Source organism: Helianthus annuus, chromosome 15 (genome assembly GCF_002127325.2).
Source record: "Helianthus annuus cultivar XRQ/B chromosome 15, HanXRQr2.0-SUNRISE, whole genome shotgun sequence".
In the NCBI taxonomy this organism is placed as follows: domain Eukaryota; kingdom Viridiplantae; phylum Streptophyta; class Magnoliopsida; order Asterales; family Asteraceae; genus Helianthus; species Helianthus annuus.
The window spans coordinates 41,033,665-41,054,400 of NC_035447.2; the positions used below are offsets into that span (position 1 = coordinate 41,033,665).

The following is a 20,736-nucleotide window of genomic DNA, read 5'->3' on the forward strand; positions in this document are numbered from 1 at the left end:
AAACGTAAACAAATACGAACAAACGTAAAATGACGAACATAAATGATGTAAACGAAGAAACATGTATGAATTCAAATGAACGAACTTAGACGAATGGTTCACGGCAGACATGTTTTCATGTCTGTCGGTCTAACTGTCCGACATTATTTTTATAAAAATGGATAAAATTATGTGAACTATGAAAAATGATACTATTAGGAACCTTCCTCTATTAGTAAATGATACTAGAATTCTTAGGTACAAGTAAAGTAATTTCTTATCCCATATTAGTTTTCAATTATCTAAAAAAAAGACACTTATGAACGAAGCAACACAAAATAAAATACTATTGAGAGGTGATTTGAACACAAAGAAAAATGTTTTTTAAATATAAGTACCAACATCTCATAACTTTAATATGTTATTAAAACATACTTTCTACGCATTATGAAATCATTTCTTTAGAGTATGTTTTGCTTTTGGACACTTATTTGTTGTTTAGGAGTCAATGAGTCAAGTCTCTATAGTTTGTCTTCATCATAAACGATATTTTGATTAATATTGATATGTTTGGCATATGTATACTAGTTTCACTCAACTTGTTCAAAAGACTTCATTTATACCAAATAAAGAAAAAATATATGGAGTTTGGAATCTAGATTTATTTATTTATTTATTTATTTATTTATTTTTTTTTTTTTGCCTTTTATTTAACTTTAGAATTTGTTAAGTTGAGACGTGTTAAAGTGGGGGAAAATGGGAACCACATGAAACTTTCCAAGTCCCATTACCGTTTGAAAGGGGTTAAGTATGAATGCAAGTCAAAAGTCTTGAGTGTCTTAGTCCATAATGAAAAAAATGACCAAAGTGATGGAATTCCTATTGTTTTTGGCATCGAAAAGGGGGGAAAGTTGCTGTTGTCAATGTGAAAGCTTATTAAATGTCTTGAAGATATTTGTAAAAAACATATAGAGGTAGAAACTATGAATGCTCATGTATATAATGCAACAGTGGAGTCTGAAGAATGCAGGTAATAAGTTGGGTACGTAGTTTTTTAATCTCTTCCATTGGAATTTGAAATGATTCTCGTTTTCTTTTTCTTGTCCGTTATTCTCTCTTGTTTACCACTAATTCACTCTGCTACACACAGTAACATTTCTTGGCCTATCTGCCCAGAAAGTTTCAGTTGCCCTGGTTTGATCCCGTTCAAGTACCCGTTTTACAATGTCACAGACACACGATGTGGGTTGATCAAGGTCCATTGTACTTCCAAAGGTGGGGAGATTCAATTTGGAGGACGGCCGTATGAGGTTTTTAACAAGCTTGATATTGATTATCATCCCAGTCTTTTATTCATCTGGAGCAGAACATTTGAGCAGCTTGTGAAAAAGAATAGCTGTGAGGCGCTTATGAATAATTTCACTTCTCCAAGTCCAAGCCCTCTTTTGTATTCAATTTCCCTATTTTATTCCCAATATTCCCCTATCATCACTCTCTTCAAATGCACAAAAAATGTAACTTATTTTGAACAGCATAATTACAAAAGCTACAACAGTTGCAAAGATCACACTTTCTACTTTAACTACTGGAACAGAACAGTTCCAAGTGACCTACCACAGACATGTCAAGTAGTGCAGCTACCTGTGAAATGGTCACCTAGTCCAGAAATTAATGAAACCAATATATTTTCTCTACTCTCTCCTTTTACCTCCATTTTTTTTAATTTGTCACATTCGTGTAGCGAGTGTCAAAAAAAAGGCCGCCTGTGTGATACTAAAAATGGATCACATGATGTTCAGTGTTTGGAAGTCAAAAGGGGTATTTACAACTTCCTTTTCCTCTTCCATCTTCCTTCATTCTTGTATGAGTACAATAAAATGATGTCTTAACGTAGTCATGATTTTTTTTGCCTTTTCATCTTCCTAAAATATTTACCTTTTGCTGTTTGGTAGCTGCAGAAAAACCAGGCACAAAACAGGCATCAAGTCCATATAAAGGTAACTGCATCTGCGTTCCTATGCAATAATATAAGATGTCTAAATGCATCTGCGATGCGTCTAACAAAGTCCTAATGTTTTTTCTCACCTTATAATATATACATTTGTTTGCTGCAGTAAGCCCAAGCAAGGAACGAACACATCTGGGTAATTTGCATCAGTGATCCTATGTATTATTATTGAAATTATATGTCGTATATTATATAACTAATGTTTTATATCATTTTCCTATTTGATTACTGCAGAAAAACATAAGACGATTAAGATTCTGGGTAATATGCCTCTTTGATCCTATGCATTAACCACCACAAGTGGCCTAGTGGTGGAGTGACTTGGGTTCTCCAATGGAGACCCAAGTTCAATTCCCATTAGTGCCACTTTGGTGGCCACCGACACCCGCTTTAAAGCCGGACCGAGGACACTCGAGGTCTCGTGTTCGAAACATGTTTCTTACCCCTCTTTGATGGCTATGGGTATTTGCCGCCAGGGATCCTTGTCGGGTGGTGAACTGGGAAGGGAGATCCCTTCCGCGGTCAGGGGTACCGTGCAACTACCCTTTTGATCCTATGCATTATTATTTAATAAATCTGATTGCATACATGCATACATACACTTATACATGTAGGATTCTGTACCTAAATGTGTTCCATTTTCTCTTCTAGTTATCACCGGATCAGCCTTAATCCTCATTCTGTCTCTTGTCATCTTCATAATCTGGCGACTTTGTAAGAGCAACCCTTTTTCCTATGTCTCATCAAAGAACAAATCTACAAACCTTGAAGACATAGGTCTCTCCTGCGGTGTCTCTTTTTTCTCTTATAAGGAGCTTGAAGATGCCACCCAAAATTTTGACCCTTCACATGAACTAGGGGATGGAGGTTTCGGAGCTGTTTATTATGGTGAGAACTTGTTTGTTCAAAAATTGTCAATTTTCACCTGAAATCTCCCCACCTGATATTTCCATTTTCTGAACAAGGTAAACTCAAAGATGGTCGAGAAGTTGCAGTGAAGAAACTTCACGAGCACAATTACAATCGAGTCCAACAATTCAGAAATGAGGTTGAAATACTCACCAAATTAAGGCACCCAAATCTTGTTGTTCTCTACGGTTGCACCTCACGACAAAGCCGGGAACTTCTCCTTGTTTATGAATATGTTCCCAATGGCACTGTTGCTGATCACCTCCATGGAGAACAAGCAGATCCATACCTGCTAACTTGGCCGATACGGATGAACATTGCCATTGAAACTGCCAGTGCACTGGTGTACCTTCACACTTCTGAAATCATACACCGAGATGTAAAGACGACCAACATTCTTCTTGATCACAATTTTGGTGTCAAAGTAGCAGATTTTGGCCTCTCAAGACTTATACCGAGTAATGTAACTCATGTGTCAACAGCTCCGCAGGGAACTCCAGGATACCTGGATCCACAATATCACCAACGCTATCAATTAACGGATAAGAGTGACGTTTACAGCTTTGGGGTAGTCTTAATTGAACTGATATCGTCAATGGTGGCTGTCGACTTAAACAGGTCTCAAGATGAGATTGGTTTGGCTAACCTCGCTATAAACAGAATCAAAAGATGTGAAATTGATGAACTAATTGACCCAGTTTTAGGATCTGTTACAAATCCTGAAATCATGAACATGATCACACTAGTAGCAGAATTGGCTTTTCGGTGTTTACAGTATGATTCCGATATGAGGCCTACAATGAATGAGGTGCTGGATGTGTTGATGGATATTCAAGCCGTTAGTAGGATAGACACTTATGACAGTAACAGAGACTTGCAAACTGTGAATGTGACGCCTTTGTCTGAAGCCAATGATGCGGTGGGTTTGTTGAAAGATTTCCTACCTTCTCCGGTCTCTGTCACTAGTGAGTGGCAAAGCAATAACAGTGCATCAACTACGCTAAGCGGCAATGGAGATGATTTGACAATGAAGAATGATATCAATACATAAAAAAAAACCATGGGAACAAGGATGGCATTAGAACCTCTCTCTCATTGTTTTTAAGAAAATCATGATAGTAGCCATTAGGCATGATATACGTGGACTCTTGTATCTACTTTTGCTCGTGTATCTTACTTTTTTTCATTAATGCAAACTGTATCTACTTTTGCAAGTATATTTGACCCATTGATACATACAATGTCCAATAAATAATATTACAAAAGGTCTTTTGTACACTGTAAAGTAATGAATACTCAGAGCTCGCTTTAGTTTTCTAGCTAGTTTGTTTAAGTTTAAACTCATTAAACCTCTACTTGAACAAGCTTAGACCACCTACATGCTCAAAATAAAAGATTGATTCGTCTATGTCAAGGCCAGCCTTTTACCTTATAACGAACGGTCTTAATGTGCCATAATTGTTATAGAATTCTGCACAGTAAAACAATCATCCCTCATGAAAGTATCTTCATTCAGAGCATGTCTTTGCATTATTAGCTCCCTTATGATATATATATACTTGTCCTGACAAGTATCGAAATTTTCTCTTTTATGTTTTCTTCGTTATTTGCATTTCATCATGACATGAGAGCCTGTTTAGGCCTGGTCAATCATTTCTTGATACAAACAACAAATCTCTATTCTGGATTCAATTCCTATTTATTTCAAGTTCAAGAACAAAATGCTTCAGAAATCAAAGATTCCAAAAGGTGTAACTCTTTCTTAGAATCTCTCTTTTGGAAAATTTAAGCCCAAACATATCAAATTTAGGCCTAATTATTCGAATCAATTCATATTGTGTTGGGCGGTTGGTTCAGATGCTACTACTTCTGCGATTTATTTTGGTGGGAGCAGTGTATAAAAATGTTTTCTGGTCAACAAAAGTCAAAAACTGGTTTTTGCCCAAACCGGTTTCCAATTCCATGTTTTTGGTTCCAAACTAGTTTCATTTTTTGCCCGGTTGGGTTCGGTTAATACCGGATAACCTCAATACATACACAAACCGATCCCAATTCTCTATTTCCGATGAATTCAAACTGGTTCGTCATGAACTTGTTCAGTTCTGGGTTTCAGTTCATTTTTCCTTACCCGTTTTTCCCACCTCTAGGTCGTTTTCTCCCTTTCCAGAAGGCCAGTGTTGGAACTGACTCACAAAATACTAGCTCAAATAACCCACGTTAAGTAACATCTGGTTGACTAGTTCTCCTTTTTGTCAGAGAACACGCTCTGTTTTTGGCTTGGTATAAGCCCAAACACATTGAGTTTGGGCCTAATTAGAGGTGATTTTAACACAACGATTTTTTTTATATAAAGTACCAACACCTCATAAGTCATAACTCTAGTTTCCACACGTATGAAATAATTTTGTAGAGTATGTTTTGCTTTTAGACAATTGTTTGTTGTTTACAAGTCAATTAGTCAAGTCTTGATAGTTTGTCTTCATCATAAAGGACATTTTGATCACAATTGATATGTTTGGCATTTATACACGAGTTTCAGTCAACTTGTTAGAAAGACTTGATTTTTATATAAAAAAATAAACAGAACCTTTCAAGACAACTGCTGGGTTCCCAATTTTACATTTTACAAAAAAAAAAAAAAAAAAAAAAAAAAAAAAAAAAACACACACACACACACACAAATTAGACTAGATTTTTACCATCAAAGATTTTCTTCAAGTTGTGCTGCAAAAGTTTGTAGTATATATCCTACAAATAAACAATGCTTTTAGTGTCTGCATTCCTTGGTGTGATGATATAATTTCAATTTAATAAAAAATGGAGTTTGAAATCCAGATTTGTCTTTTTTTTTTTTAGATTTGTTAAGTTGAGACGTGTTAATAGGGGGAAATGGAAACCATATGAAATTTCCAAGTGTGACCTATTACCGTTTGAAAGGGGTTAAAGATGAATGGAGGACAGGAATCAATAAGTCAAAAGTATTGAACGTCTTAGTCAATATGGAAAAAATGAACGAAGTGATGCAATTTCGGTTGGTTTTTGCATGGAAAATGGGGACAGGTTGCGTTTGTCAATGTGAAAGCTTATAATTGTATGAACATATAGAGGTAGAAACTATGAATGCTCATGTATATAATGCAATAATGAAGTCTGAAGAGTGCAGGTGATGAGTTGTGTAGTTCTCAAATCTCTTGTGTTGGAATTTAAAAATGATTCTAGTCTTCTTTTTCATGTCCCTTATTCTCTCTTGTCTACCACTCATTCACTCTGCTACAGACAGAAACATTTCTAGGCCTATCTGCCCAGAAAGTTTCAGTTGCCCTGGTTTGGTCCCGTTCAAGTACCCGTTTTATAATGTCACTGACACACGATGTGGGTTGATCAAGGTCAATTGTTCATTGATAGGTGCAGAGATTCAATTTGGAGGACGGCCGTATGAGGTTTTAAGGAAGTTTGATATTGATTATCGTTCTAGTATTTTATTTTTCTTGAACAGTACATTTGAGAAGCTTGTGAAAAATAACAGCTGTGCGGCGCTTACGAATAATATCATTTCTCCAAGTCCAAGCCCTCTTTTGTATTCAATTTTATTATATTCCAAAATCACTGTGTTCAAATGCACAAAAAATGTAACTTATTTTGATCAACATAATTACAAAAGCTACAACAGTTGCAAAGATCACGCTTTCTACTATAATTACCGGAATGGAACAGTTCCAGTTCCAAGTGACCTCCCACAGACATGTCATGTAGTGCACCTACCTGTGAAACGGCGGTTTAGTCCAGGAATTGATGAAACCGACATATTTTCTGTTCTCTCTTCAAACATCTCAATTTTCTTTGAATTGACACCTTATTGTATTGAGTGTCTGAAAAAAGGCCGCCTGTGTAATACTGAAAATGGAAATGATGTCCAGTGTTTAGACGTCAAATGGGGTATTTACAGCTTCTCTTTCCTTCTTAATCTTCCCTCATGTTTACCATATTATGGGTACACCAGAATATATAATATGTATTATCAGGAGTTCAAATGTTTTTATCTCGCCCTATAATATATACTTATTGTTGTTTGGTTATTACAGAAAAATCAGGAAAAGAACAAAGCAGAGATAGGACAATAAAGATTCTGGGTAATATGCTTTTATTATCCTATGCATTATCATTGGATATATAAGACTGCACACACCCACATGTAGCTGAATGTGTTTGCCTTTTCTTGTTCTAGCTATCGTCGGATCAGCCTTAATCCTCATGCTGTCTTTTGTCATTTTCATAATCTGGCGCCACTGTAAGAGCAATCCTCTTTCCTATGTCTCGTCGAAGAATAAATCTCCAAATCTTGAAGACATAAGTCTCTCTTGTGGCGTCTATTTTTACTCCTATAAGGAGCTTGAAGATGCCACCCAAAATTTCGACCCTTCTCATGAACTAGGAGATGGAGGTTTCGGAGCGGTTTATTATGGTGAGAACTTGATTGTTTGAATAAAAATATCATTAAATGTTGGTTTTCACTTGAAATCTCCCCATCTGATCTTTCCATCTTTCTGAAACAGGTAAACTCAAAGACGGGAGAGAAGTTGCAGTGAAGAAACTTCACGAACACAACTACAGTCGAGTCCAACAATTCAGAAATGAGGTTGAAATCCTCACCAAATTAAGGCACCCGAATCTTGTGGTTCTATATGGTTGCACCTCTAGACTAAGCCGTGAACTTCTCCTTGTTTATGAGTTTGTTCCCAACGGCACTGTTGCCGATCACCTCCACGGAGAACAAGCAAATCCATGCCTGTTAACATGGCCAATACGAATGAACATTGCCATTGAAACCGCCAGTGCACTGGTGTACCTTCATGCTTCTGAAATCATTCACCGAGATGTAAAGACAACCAACCTTCTTCTTGATCACAATTTTTGTGTCAAAGTAGCAGATTTTGGTCTCTCAAGGCTTGTACCGAATAATGTCACTCATGTGTCAACAGCTCCCCAGGGAACCCCAGGATACCTGGATCCACAATATCACCAACGCTATCAATTAACGGATAAGAGTGATGTTTACAGCTTTGGGGTAGTCTTGATTGAACTAATATCATCAATGGTGGCTGTCGACTTAGATAGGTCTCAAGATGAAATTGGTTTGGCTAACCTCGCTCTAAACAGAATCCAAAGATGTGCAATTGATGAATTAATCGACCCGGTTTTAGGATCCGATACGAATCCTGAAACTACGAACATGATTACATTAGTAGCAGAATTGGCTTTTAGGTGTTTGCAGTATGATTCCGATATGCGGCCTACAATGAATGAGGTGCTGGATGTATTGATGGATATTCAAGCTGTTGGTAGAATAGACACTAATAATAGTAACAGAGACTTGAAAACCGTGAATGAGACGCCTTTGTCTGAAACCAATGATGCGGTGGTTTTTTTGAAAGATTTCCTGCCTTCGCCTGTTTCCATCACTAGTGAATGGCAAAGTGCATCCACATCGTTAAGCAGCTATGGTGATAAATTGTCAATGAAGAATGATATCAACACATTAAAAACCCACGGGGAACAAGGATGACATGAGAGCCTCCTTTCTTCAAGAAAATCATGAAAGTAGTCATTAAGCATCAGATGCATAGAATTTTGTATTTACTTTTGCTCGTGTATGATAATTTTTTTCTGTATTAATGCAAATATATGTAAATACATGGTTTCCTTCCATATTTTCTCGTGTATTCTAGCCCTGGGATACGTAGGATGTCCAATTACCTTTATAATAAAGTTGTTTTGTACACTATGAAGTTATAAAAGCTCGCTTTATATTTCAGGCTTGTTTTTTAAACTCGTTAAAAGCTCTACTTGAACTAATTTAGACCGATTTTGTTAAAAGATTGGCTAGTTTTTGGCTTAGGCCTTACACCTGAAAAAGGTCTAATGTGCCACAAGTGTTGCAGAAATCTCCACATCATATACAATCATGCTTCATCATTTATTTAGAGCAGTTAATCATTTATGGCATATTTTTGTATCACCTCATAGTCATACATAGACAGTTTCTCGGTTTTCCTTTTCTTCAATGTTTGCATTTCATCATGATATGAGAGCCTGTTTAGGCCTGATCAATCATTTCTTCATACAAACATCAATGTGAATCATGAACTATCAAACAACTAGGCATCATAAACCGAATCAACTTCACTATTGATGAAACACCGATTAACACAAGGTTTATCGATGGGGTTATTTCGTCTATGGGGTTCAACCTCTTTCCTTACTCGTATCGATGGCCCGAGATCTGCAAAACAGTAAACACCGTCAGTCTCGTTAAGAGGGGGAGAAAGGGGGTTTCCCTCTTAACCAGGCTCCGGCGTGAGAATAAGTACTGTTCTGAGAGAAATAAACAGTGTGTGTGTAGAGTGAATATGGAGAGTAAAGATCCTGAACCTGAATGATGAAGGGTCCTATTTATAGCCGGAGGGTGAAGAAGGAAGGAGCAGCTGTGCCAGCTTTGGGCGCGTGCCAGCTGTTCGACCAAGGGGAATATCCTCTTGGTCTGCTCTGTCACGGCAGGTGTAGTGGTACACGTGGCGTTCTTACATTTGCCCACGCTGGAGACCTCGTACTGGTGTTGTCAGCTCTGCTCCCTGATTTGTCGCAGGCCTATGTGGCGTTCTGCGAGTGGTGACACGTGTTGTCCTTTATGTCGGATAGAGCATCTTTGGCGCCAGCTGTAAGTCTTCCAGAAGTTTCTAGAAGCTTTTGGATTGCTTCGCTGATGTGGACGCCTTGTATGCTCAAAAGTGGTGTGGTCCCTGCCATGTAGGCGGGGAATTGGGACCATACCTCTTCAACTATGTTGCTTCTTCATATATGAGGAATGTTATCTCATTGACCTAATTCTCATATATCTGTTCGGATTTATCATAAAACCTAATATTAACTTAGCCGTTGTTGATTCTCGTGTAACCGATGCTATCAGACGTTGCACTCGGTCTCAGTTATACCTCTGAGCATGCGATTTGGCTGTGAAACCAGAGCCTCATATATGACCAGTTTTCAGTCGCCCCATGAGCTAGGGCTACTACCCTTCTTCTGAATCGCTCTTTATGGAAAAATTAAGCCCAGGTACATGTCAAATTTGGTCCTAATTATTCATATCAATTCACACCATGTTGGCCCGAGCTACCTTGCCCAGGTTTGAACATGAGACCTTAGTTTTTCTCGGTTCAAACGTTAACACTTCCGCAATTTATTTTGTGGGGAGGCCGGTGGGGGATAAGGGTTCAGTTCGATTTAGGTCCCTGGTTAGATGCTAAACAAACCCGATCATTGATATGATATATTGATAAAGGCAAATACCCGATCTATTCAGTTTAAGTATTGGAAAGATGTGCTAAATAATTTTTTTCTTACTTTAATTTTTGTTTGTCCATGAAAAATAATGTCACATTCAATAGAAAATTATTTAATTGAAAATAATAAATTTCTCGCCATTATAAGTTTAGGGCTATAATTAGGTCCTTTTCTCCCTTTTATGAGAAGGCGAGTGTTGAAAGTGACTCTAAAAATACTAGCGCAAATGACCCACCTTAAGTAATATTTTGTTGACTAGTTCTCGTATTTGTCAGAACACTCTATTTTTGGCTTGGTAATTTTAAGCCCAAACATATCTAGTTTGGGCCTAATTATTCAAAACAATTCATACTTGGCTAACCTTCGTTCCTTGTTTTAGGGGGCGTTTGGTTCACAAGAATTTAATGGAATTTAAGTGAATTGGAATCTGAATTCCATCTCTTAATATGTTTGGTTCACAGAACAGAATTTGATGGACTTGGAATCTCAATTCCAATCTTCATGTGTTTGGTTGACAATGGAATTTGAGTTGGAATTAGCATGAATTCCTTTAAATTCCTTTATGTGAAGGAATTCAAAATCCTTCCTATATGTGAAGGAATTAAAATATTTTCATTGGAATCTTCGACCATTTCGACCCGTACCGGTTTCGATCCGAACCGTTTCGACCCGTACCGTTTCGACGCGAACCGTTTCGACACGAACACGAACCGTTTCGACGTGAATCATTCCGACACGAACCGTTTCTACGCGAACCGTTCCGACCCGTACCGTTTCGAATCGAACCGTTTCGACCCGTACTGTTTCGAATCGAACCGTTTTAACGTGAACCGTTTCGACCTGTACCGTTTCGACGCGAACCGTTTCTACACGAACCGTTTGACCCGTGCCGTTTCGAATCGAACCGTTTCGACCCGAGCCGTTTCACCTCGTACCGTTTAGTCGCGATGAGAATCGAATAGTCAAAAGGTTATTGAGCTGTTTGGACTTTTGACAATCAAGTCAACACCCAATAAACGTTCAGCACTATGATTTAAGAAATGAAAATCATGCTCACAATCATATTGACAATCTAACCCGTTCTCTCAGGAAAAAAAGGAAAATTGGCCCGACTCAATTTCGACAAGAACCGCGACGCGAACCGTTTTGACTCGTACCGTTTCGACCCGAATCGGGAGTTGTGGGTAACGCGGTGATGGATTCCAATTCATTTGACAACCAAACACAACAAAAATAGAATTGAAATTCCAATTCCAACAATTTCCAATTCCAATTGGAATGTTTAAATTCCAAATCCAATTCCCTCAAATTCTAATTCCTATACAAATTCCAATTCCAATTCCAAAACATTCCGTAGAGCAAACGCCCCCTAACATTCTTCCCTTTAGGGATTATAGGTGTAATTAGAGGCTCTAAGTTACACTTTGCTGCTAAGCCACCACCCCTTGGGGCTTGGGTTGGGGCGTGGCTCTTGGGGCTTGGGTTTGAAGCCGGGCGTGGGGCGGGCTTGGGATTGATGTGGCGGCATCCTATTCGCCTTGGGTTTTAAATTTATATATATATATATATATATATATATATATATATATATATATATATATATATATATATATATATATATATATATATATATAGTAGGAGTTGGGTAGAAAGTGTGTTTTTCCTAGAAAGTCTAGGAAGCATTAAGAACGCGACATGTGGCATTGAAGGATTTTAAGTAAAAGGGCATTTGTGTAATTTGAATATTATTTTAATTATGGATTATATTATTAGGATAACTAACTAATTAGAAAATTATGGAAACTAAATATCTCTTTTAATTCAAATTGACAGTTTCAATTTAAATCATACAACATCTTTTCAGCAATGATTTTTGATGCAGGATTTCTTATTTTCTTGACATTGTGTTTTACCAGCAAACAGACACGCTGTGTTTTAACAGCAAGCAGATTTCTTGACGCTGTGTTTTAACAGCAAGCAGATTGCTGGAGGATTCTTGACATTGTGTTTTAACAGCAAGCATATTTCTTGAAGCTGTGTTTTAACAACAAGCAGATTTCTTGACGCTGTGTGTTAACAGCAAGCAGATTTCTCGACATTGTGTTTTAACAGCAAGCAGATTTCTTGACGATGTATTTTAACAGCAAGTAGATTTCTTGACGCTGTGTTTTAACAGCAAGCAAATTTCTCGACGCTGTGTTTTAACAGCAGCAGATTTCTTGACGTAACAACAGCAGATTTCTTGACGCTGTGTTTTAACAGCAGCAGATTTCTTGACGCTGTGTTTTAACAGCAGCAGATTTCTTGACGCCGTGTTTTACCATCATGCTTTTTGAATATCTTCCTTATAATGTAAAATACAACACCTTTTAAACAAAAACATAACGACAAAGACACCGTTCAAGTTCTCGTATAACACACTTGGATAAACAGTGTTTATAGCTGAAAAAACAAAGTTATGAAATCTAGACTTGAAATATATACAAAAAACACACCTTTCCCAGTCGATTCCTTCTTGTAAGGTTTTTTTTGGGATAGATCAGAGTGTAATTCTTCTCCATTGTTTTCAGTATTCTTGAATCTTGTTCCTATAAAAGAAATCACAAAAAAAAACACATTGATGATGAATAATCGAGATCTAAAACACAATTATCAAGTTAAAAAGCATCTTACGCTTGTATTGGAGTCCATATTTCTTATCTACATCCATGGATTCAAGCTAATTTTGGTATGACTTAGGTTTAACAGAAGTGGATTTTTTGGAGAGAGAGAGAGAATCACATGAATAATGGAGAGAGAGAGGGAACATCGTAGATTAGAAGGGGTGGGGGTTTGATTGACGGTACATTGACAAAATTGTCCCTAGTCTTTTAAAACAATAAATTAAATAAACTAAAAAAATTACAAGATTGCCATTGACTTCATCTCAACCATTAAACACACCCATTGGATGGCCCAGATCGCTTCCTAGACTTTCTACGAAAAACACACTTTCCGCAGGATCCCTACTCTATATATATATATATATATATATATATATATATATATATATATATATATATATATATATATATATGTAACACCTCGAAATTTTGCGTCCAATAATGTATTGACACATGTCTTGAGTTTACACGTGGTGTTAAATACTGAAAAAGGACTAAAGTTGACAAACATCGAAAGTATGTAAATTCGAGGGTTAGAAATGTCAACGAGGGATAAATATACTGTACAGTAACCCTAAATGATGCTCGTACCTTCAAACGGATAAATCAAGGATCGTACGGAACGAAATGCGGAAGAAAGTGAGAGATTACAAACTACAGGGGTTAATTGTGTCAACATGTTTAAGTTATACCTCTGAGTGACCCTTTAACATACCCGAGGCTTTGTAACAGTAAATTACGCTCACTAGAATATACGATATAAATTTCGTGAAGTTCCGTTTTAAAACGAGAAAGTTATGATCAAATTCGTATGCGAGGGGTTAGAAGCGTCAACAATGAAAGTTAGGGCTTTTCGGATAGTAATTAAACTAACCGGGGACTTAGCGATGCGGGTAAAAGTCGCGAGGCCCTTATTCGTAAATAAACGACGCCCAAAACGCAAAGTTACCCCTTCGGAACCGAAAGGCCAGGGTAATAATGGCAAAAGATTTGAAAACCTTGAAAATCAAGTCTCAGGCGACCCGCGTTAGAGAAACAAGGAAGCTCACGTGGGTTGCGAGCCATGTATAGATTCGGTGCCTGACATTGGGATTCAGGCGACCCGCGTAAGCCATATGTGAACTCTTACGCGGGCCGCGTCAAGGCGCCAGATGCAGAATACGGGGACAGGAGCACGGTTTGCTATTTTAACCGACTTATATGGCAATTAGGGCAGCATGGGCGCCCCCTAAACGTCCCCTAGCACTCAGGGACACATGTTGATCATCCATGAACAATTATAGCCCTAGTTGTAATGATCTTGTGCTCTAATTTTCACTATAAAAGGCCATAAGTTGTGCACATTGTAACCACACCTCAAACCTGCTTTCTTGATCACTTCTGGAGCTCAAGAGCACTCTTCTAACATCTCTGGTCGTGTACCAAGCTTCTGTAGGTTTGCCTAACCCTTTGTGGTTTAGTTTTTACATAGTTATAGCTTAAAAGTCAATCCGTCGTAATTAACGATTGACTTTACGATAAATCACAAATGGTCCAGTGGTTTGTCGAATCAAAGGTAGTTATATGTTGGTAATCATGTGGGCTTTAAACCCCTAAAAGGGCACCATCTGATTCCCACTCTAACAAGTCCGAATGTCGAGTCAAACTTGGTTAGAAAAAGTCAACAGAATGCTATTTTATGATTTCATGCATAATCAGTAATGTAGATAGCGTGTAACCTGTTTTAACACTCATATAAAATGATAATAAGTATATTAACTAGTCTAAGCTTGTTTGATCCGACCATTTACTGTTTTGACCCGGTTCGGAACCGAAAGTCGCAAAACTTTGACTTTTGCTTTGACTTCAGTTCTGACCCGTTATGGTATGATTTAGATATGCCTTAGGACTCTATTAGGACCAGGATGCATGATGGTATAACCCTCTGTGACTGGTTCGTTGTTTGTCCGAGTCTTTAGCACATTTCCGCTAAATGCTTAAAAGTTGACCGTAAGGTCCTTTTCGCTTTAAAACGAGAATTTTGGACACGTGAAAGGACAATAACCTTGGTTGCTGATTTCTAAGCATGTCCCTAAAATTTCACGTCAATCCGAGGTCCAGAATAGGAGTTATGCTAAATAGCGCAATTACAGAAACTTTAGTAATTAAACGGCGCATTTAGCATAAAGCCTATCTAAACCCAAATTTCGGCACCAAACCTTTTACACACTGATGTAAAATGATATTTTGGTATTTTTAAAGATTTTTAATTATTTTTAACTTGCTCATAACCTGCGGTTATGGCATCGGTTCGGTAAATACCGAATATACCCTTTTCAAGCATAACTTGAGTTCTACAAGGTATTTTGACCGGATTCCAGTTGCTACTGATTTTAAATGATAAATAGAATATTTTGGACTTTATAAACTGTTCAGAAAACTCAGATTTCCTGTAGAACTCAGAAACCTCTTTTATAATCTTTAAAATTACCGAAATACCCCTACGGGGCATATAATGGATTTAAACTCGTTACGGGTATTATGGAAGGTATCCTACTGATACCACAACCTCTTTAAAGCATATTAACTAAGGAAACTTGTGTAGGACTCTTACGGTTACCCGTTACGCCTTTTGCGCGCACGGTACGGTTTATGTAACTAGTTTACATAAACTAGCCGAAACGGGTCAAACCTTATTGTTTTGACCTCAAAATCCAGAGTGTGGTTATATTACCCATATAAAACAAGTCTTCAAACTTGTTGGGTCCAAACCACATTCCATTCCCGGTTTTCGCCTTTCACGCGATTAGACCGTAATTATCCTTTGAAATTGACCGGTCTAAGCTAAGGCTAAATTAAAGACCCGTTAGGATTCTAATATGTTATTTTAAACCTTCGTTCCAGAATAGGAGACCAGTAAAAGAAACTTGCATTTGTTTATTAAGGATTATTACTTGCTCAGGTAAATACTTTTAACTTATTTTCCGTTATACGGGCTTGGGTTACGGTATTTAAAATACCGCTTGGTCGGGCAATTGACCCCAACTCATTAGTAGTTGGGTGATTTCAATGTGACCCGTTTAAAAATTGGTTTTGTTGGCTTTACGCCTTTGGGAGCTTAATGACCATGTCCCGGATATCCTTGGCAGCATTTTACGAAATGGCCACGACCTAGACACGCGGGTGTAGGCGTACACCCGTCAATGTGTCCTTAATTACAAAGGTATAGCCATTGGTTTTCCCGCCGCGGTTTTATGCTATGTGGTGTGTCTATTAACCTTAAACCCGGCACGACCCGGGCGACCGAACGCATAGTAAACATGTAATTCTTTTACAAGATTTAATTATAAATTATCCCAAGTTATAAAGAGTTTGTGCCTTGTGCATTCAAATTAATTTTATTAAACATTTTACAAAAGTGTCTGTTGAATGTATTTACCAGTGTAAACTGACGTATTCTCCCCAAAAAGATTAATGCAGGTTCTACGCGTAATAGGCTGGCCACTCCTTAGCATCGTGTAGAGTCTCGCAAGCTTTGGATGCCAATATCCGTTGAACAATTATTTTCTATCTTATTTTGATCCCTTGTGGATTATATTTCGACGATTGTGATACTTGGATATTACATTCAATAGTTGAAATATATTTATCTTTATGCTTCCGCTGTGCATTTATATATTGTGTGGTTTGACTATATTGTTGCCAACTACGTCACGGTAATCCCCCACCGGGCCCACCGGTGATACACGTGGAAATCGGGGTGTGACGGGTTGGTATCAGAGCCAACGTTGAGTGAATTAAACACTATCTTTATGTGTTTAATCTCAATGACACAATTGCACATTCTTGAGTCTAGACAAGAACATAGGACAAATTCGAATTGTTATTCCAGTTTGTTTTTTTATTGTTTATTATGATTTAAAAGTTTGTTAAGCAGGAATTATGCCACCAACAATTAAAAGAGGAGGAAGAGGCAAAGGGCCGATCACTACTTATAATGATCACGAGGCCGGACCTTCGAACATGCGAGCTCCTTCCAGCATGAGGAGCGAAGAACCTCAGAGACGTAGAAGAAACCTCTTTGAGCCAGCAAGACGGTCTACCTCACACAGTTCGACACCTTCATACCGTCACTCTTTTGGACCAGATTCGGAGAACAATCCCAGTAACCCTCAACCTTCGTTTATACCTCTCCAGCGATCTGCTTCGTACTGTTCCTATGGCGACCCTACTCCTTTTTTCAAGGCCGATTTAATCCGGCTGATTATGTCCAAGAACCAATAGGTTATAACCCTTTAGGACCCGAAGACCATTTCTCCAAAGATAATGCGGTAGATATGGATGAAGACACAGATCCCATAGAACCTGCAAGAGGTACTCCCAATCATCCAATCGAGATCTCTGATGGGTCATCCTTTCATGGAACACCCTATCAAGGTCCCGACAGTTACCAGACGAGGTTCAACCAGTGTGATTGGTACTTCACACCTTCTCATCACTTCTCGCCTCACGAGCAGTAACAACAACAGGATCCTTCCGAGGATTCACGCTTCGTGACAGTTACGCCACCGCCTCCTCCGCCACCAGTTCAACCAGCACCTCCTGATCCGCCAAGGCGTAGCAGATCAGGCGCGCGGATGTCTACCCGAGGAGGGGAATTCCACTTTAGCACCCCTCGCCACTCGAGTGCAAGTCACTTTCCGCCAGTGCCTGAAGAACCACAGTTAGGGGAACCTTCTGGTCACCCTGCAGAGGTGAATTCTGCACCAGTTGCACCACCTCCACCACCATTCGGATATGACAATCCAATACCAGCGTACGCCGTTCCACCGCGTACAACCCATTTGAGCAGCCGACTCACACGCACTACAACTATAATTACGATGCCGACCCATACGTGGTAGCGGCTAATTACAATGCCCTCCATCCCGACAGAGCTTATGGAAACCTTTGGGGAATAGATTACTCAGCTCATGGGTATCCAGCACCTCCTAGACCTCCGGTTCAACAACCGTCGCAGCAGCCACGTTTTTCTCCACCGGAGCAGGAAGAAATCCTCCACCGTCTAAACCGAGTGGAACGAGACTTTGAGCAAGAACGTAAAAGTAATCGTGGATTCCTTAAAGGCCTAGCAAACCTACTAAAAAGGGAGGAAGAAACAAGATCATTAGTCTCTTTATGTACTATAGTATTTACTATTGCAATCAAGTCCCTGCGAGGACATTTGTTTTGAGTATTTTAGTCCCTGCGTGGACATTTATCGTGTTTAGTCCCTGTGTGGACAATTGCATTTCAGTCCCTGCGAGGACTTATCTTTTAGTCCCTGTGCGGACATCTATCTATGTATTTGGTCCCTGCGTGGACTTGTTTTCTGTAAACCTCTGTGTAGGTATTTAATTATTTAAAAGTCCCGTTTAGGGCAGTGTATAACCATTATTATGATTAATGGAATATATGTTATAAATTTCATTTTTGTTATTAAATACATTATTATATGAAATGAATCAAAGATCATTCCTTTTAAATTAATTTGCCTAAATAAAGAATCTTAATAGTGAAACCTAGCCTGGTGTCATTATAAGACCCGGCCAAGATGGTAAGACTTGATTAAAAGATTCAGATTCCAGTTAACCTCTGTAAACACGTTAACATCCTTGACAGATGTGATCTGTTAAAATCACACCCGTCATTCTTATACAAGAATCCTTCAAAGGATTCCAAGACCCAAATTAATGATTTATAAATCATGGGCTAAATCGTCAATAAAGATGATCATTTATCAAACATCCATTAGTGATGTAGTGCCTACGGGCCATACTTATTGTCATATACGACAAAAGACAGTTGTAGTCTATGACTCCCTGTCAGAAAAGGTAAAAGGACTACGGTTCAAACCTCCATGCCTTGATTCTCTGTAATCCCGGCTTATATTATAAAAACGTCCTTGTGATTAGGCTTTTGTGCCACTAACTATATTAATTATAAAAAGGATAAGTTACATTCAATCCTAAATAATAGTGAGTGACAAATTAACCAAATATGGTCTATGTTTACCATGGTTAATGAATTGCCATAAAAGACAATTCCATAATAAACTCATAAATAAAACTTTGTCATTATCTTTTGTAGCAGATTCGTGTTACAATGGCTGAACCAAGCGGAGTTAATAGTCATTCGAAGGAGGATGACAATGATAACGCTCAGATTCATATAACGGGCGCGGAATTGAAAGCTCTAGTAGACGGCGCTGTTAAGGCAGCCTTGGATCGGCAGTACGAGGAATACACCGAGTCCCGAAGCAGAACCTTATCTACCCCACACTCAAAGCCAAAAACCCACTCTAAATCTCACAGCAAACCACCCTCGACTCCGTCTAAGCCTAAGAAGGACGACGATAGACACTCATCCAATGAGAATAGCGTCCACCCTAAGAAGAAAGTGGTCGATGATACACCTCGCACCAGGGGTTGCACGTATAAGTATTTCGTTTCCTGCAAACCCTGAGATTTTACTGGGGAAAAGGGCGCGGTGGATTGTATGACCTGGTTAGACGAGATGGACGCTGTTGTGGACATCAGTGGTTATGCTGAGAGAGACTTGGTGAAGTTTGTTTCACAGTCGTTCAAGGGTGAAGCCCTAGCGTGGTGGAGATCTCTGGTTCAAGCCTCTGGGAAGGCTGTTTTGTATAGCATGACATGGGAGGAATTTATGGCTCTCATCAAGGAAAATTACTGCCCTCAGCACGAGATTGAGAAGATCGAGTCTGATTTCTTATCGTTGGTCATGAAGAACCTAGATTGCCAGGCATATCTCACGACTTTCAACACTCTGTCGAGATTGGTTCCGTACCTTGTTACACCGGACCCAAACGGATCACGCGCTTCATTGGAGGTTTGGCCCCAGAAATAAAAGCTAGCGTGAAGGCTTCTAGGCCTGCTACCTTCAGATCTGTGGCAGATATATCTCTGTCTGTCACGCTTGATGCAGTGAGGCAGAGATCATTGAGAAATGCCGATAGCGAAAAGAGGAAACGTGAGGATGATGATTCACGTAGATCCAGCAAGAAGCATCGGGGCAATCGTGACCACAAGAGGGGGTCAGAGAACAAGAAGAATGATCGACAGTCGGGCGATAAGCCCTTGTGCAAGGTTTGTCAGAAGCACCACTTCGGAAGGTGCAGATTTGAAAAGAAATCCCAGCCGAAGGCCTGTGGGATATGCAAGTCCTCTGAGCATAGGACTCTTGAGTGCAAGAAACTCAAGGATGCAACTTACTATAGTTGCAACGAGAAAGGGCACATCAAGACTAACTGCCCTAAGATGAAGAAGGTAAAAAGACCAATGCGAGGGTCTTTCAGATGGATGTTAAAGAGGCTATCCAGAATGACAATGTCATAACCGATACGTTTCTTATCAATGATGTATTCGCAAGAGTCTTATTTGATTCCGGAGCAGATAAATCCTTTGTGGATGATAAGTTATGTGAGTTATTAAAAGTGCCTGTTAAAACCTTGAATGTGAAATATGAAGTAGAACTAGCTGATGGCACTATGGGGACAGTTTCAACTGTTTTAGATGGATGTGTTATATCCATTAGGAATCACTCATTTCCTTTATCCATGTTACCCTTTAAACTCGCTGGTTTCGACGTAGTGTTGGGTATGGATTGGTTATCGCATAACCAAGCCCAAATCGTGTGCAACCAGAAACAAGTGGTAATCAAGACTCCGTCTGGAGAACCACTTACCATCCAAGGAGATACTCGACATGGATTGCCTGCACATGTATCTATGCTAAAGGCATCCAGATGTTTGAAGAAAGGATGTGTCTATCATCTCTGATAGAGATACCAGATACACAT

The 20,736-nt window shown here is 38.9% G+C and overlaps 2 protein-coding genes across 12 annotated transcripts; both read left to right on the forward strand.

The window, feature by feature from the left end:
* Positions 1–723: 723 nt before the first annotated feature.
* LOC110911466 (LEAF RUST 10 DISEASE-RESISTANCE LOCUS RECEPTOR-LIKE PROTEIN KINASE-like 1.1) lies at positions 724–4,132 on the forward strand. 11 transcript variants are annotated; one of them, XM_035983813.1, is made up of 7 exons: positions 728–1,009; positions 1,130–1,797; positions 1,932–1,976; positions 2,094–2,123; positions 2,222–2,248; positions 2,639–2,875; positions 2,953–4,132. In XM_035983813.1, the coding sequence occupies exons 1-7, from the start codon at positions 963–965 to the stop codon at positions 3,945–3,947; spliced, it is 2,049 nt and encodes a 682-aa protein (XP_035839706.1). In that variant the 5' UTR covers positions 728–962; the 3' UTR covers positions 3,948–4,132. The 11 variants fall into 11 exon arrangements, with proteins under 11 accessions (XP_022011779.1, XP_035839704.1, XP_022011781.1 ...); XM_035983814.1 differs by having other exon boundaries at positions 1,938–1,976; XM_022156090.2 differs by having other exon boundaries at positions 732–1,021.
* A 1,778-nt stretch (positions 4,133–5,910) lies between these two features.
* On the forward strand, positions 5,911–8,675 carry LOC110911467 (LEAF RUST 10 DISEASE-RESISTANCE LOCUS RECEPTOR-LIKE PROTEIN KINASE-like 1.1). Its single transcript, XM_022156092.2, has 4 exons — positions 5,911–6,832; positions 6,979–7,026; positions 7,122–7,358; positions 7,450–8,675. The coding sequence occupies exons 1-4, from the start codon at positions 6,106–6,108 to the stop codon at positions 8,457–8,459; spliced, it is 2,022 nt and encodes a 673-aa protein (XP_022011784.1). The 5' UTR covers positions 5,911–6,105; the 3' UTR covers positions 8,460–8,675.
* Positions 8,676–20,736: the final 12,061 nt, after the last annotated feature.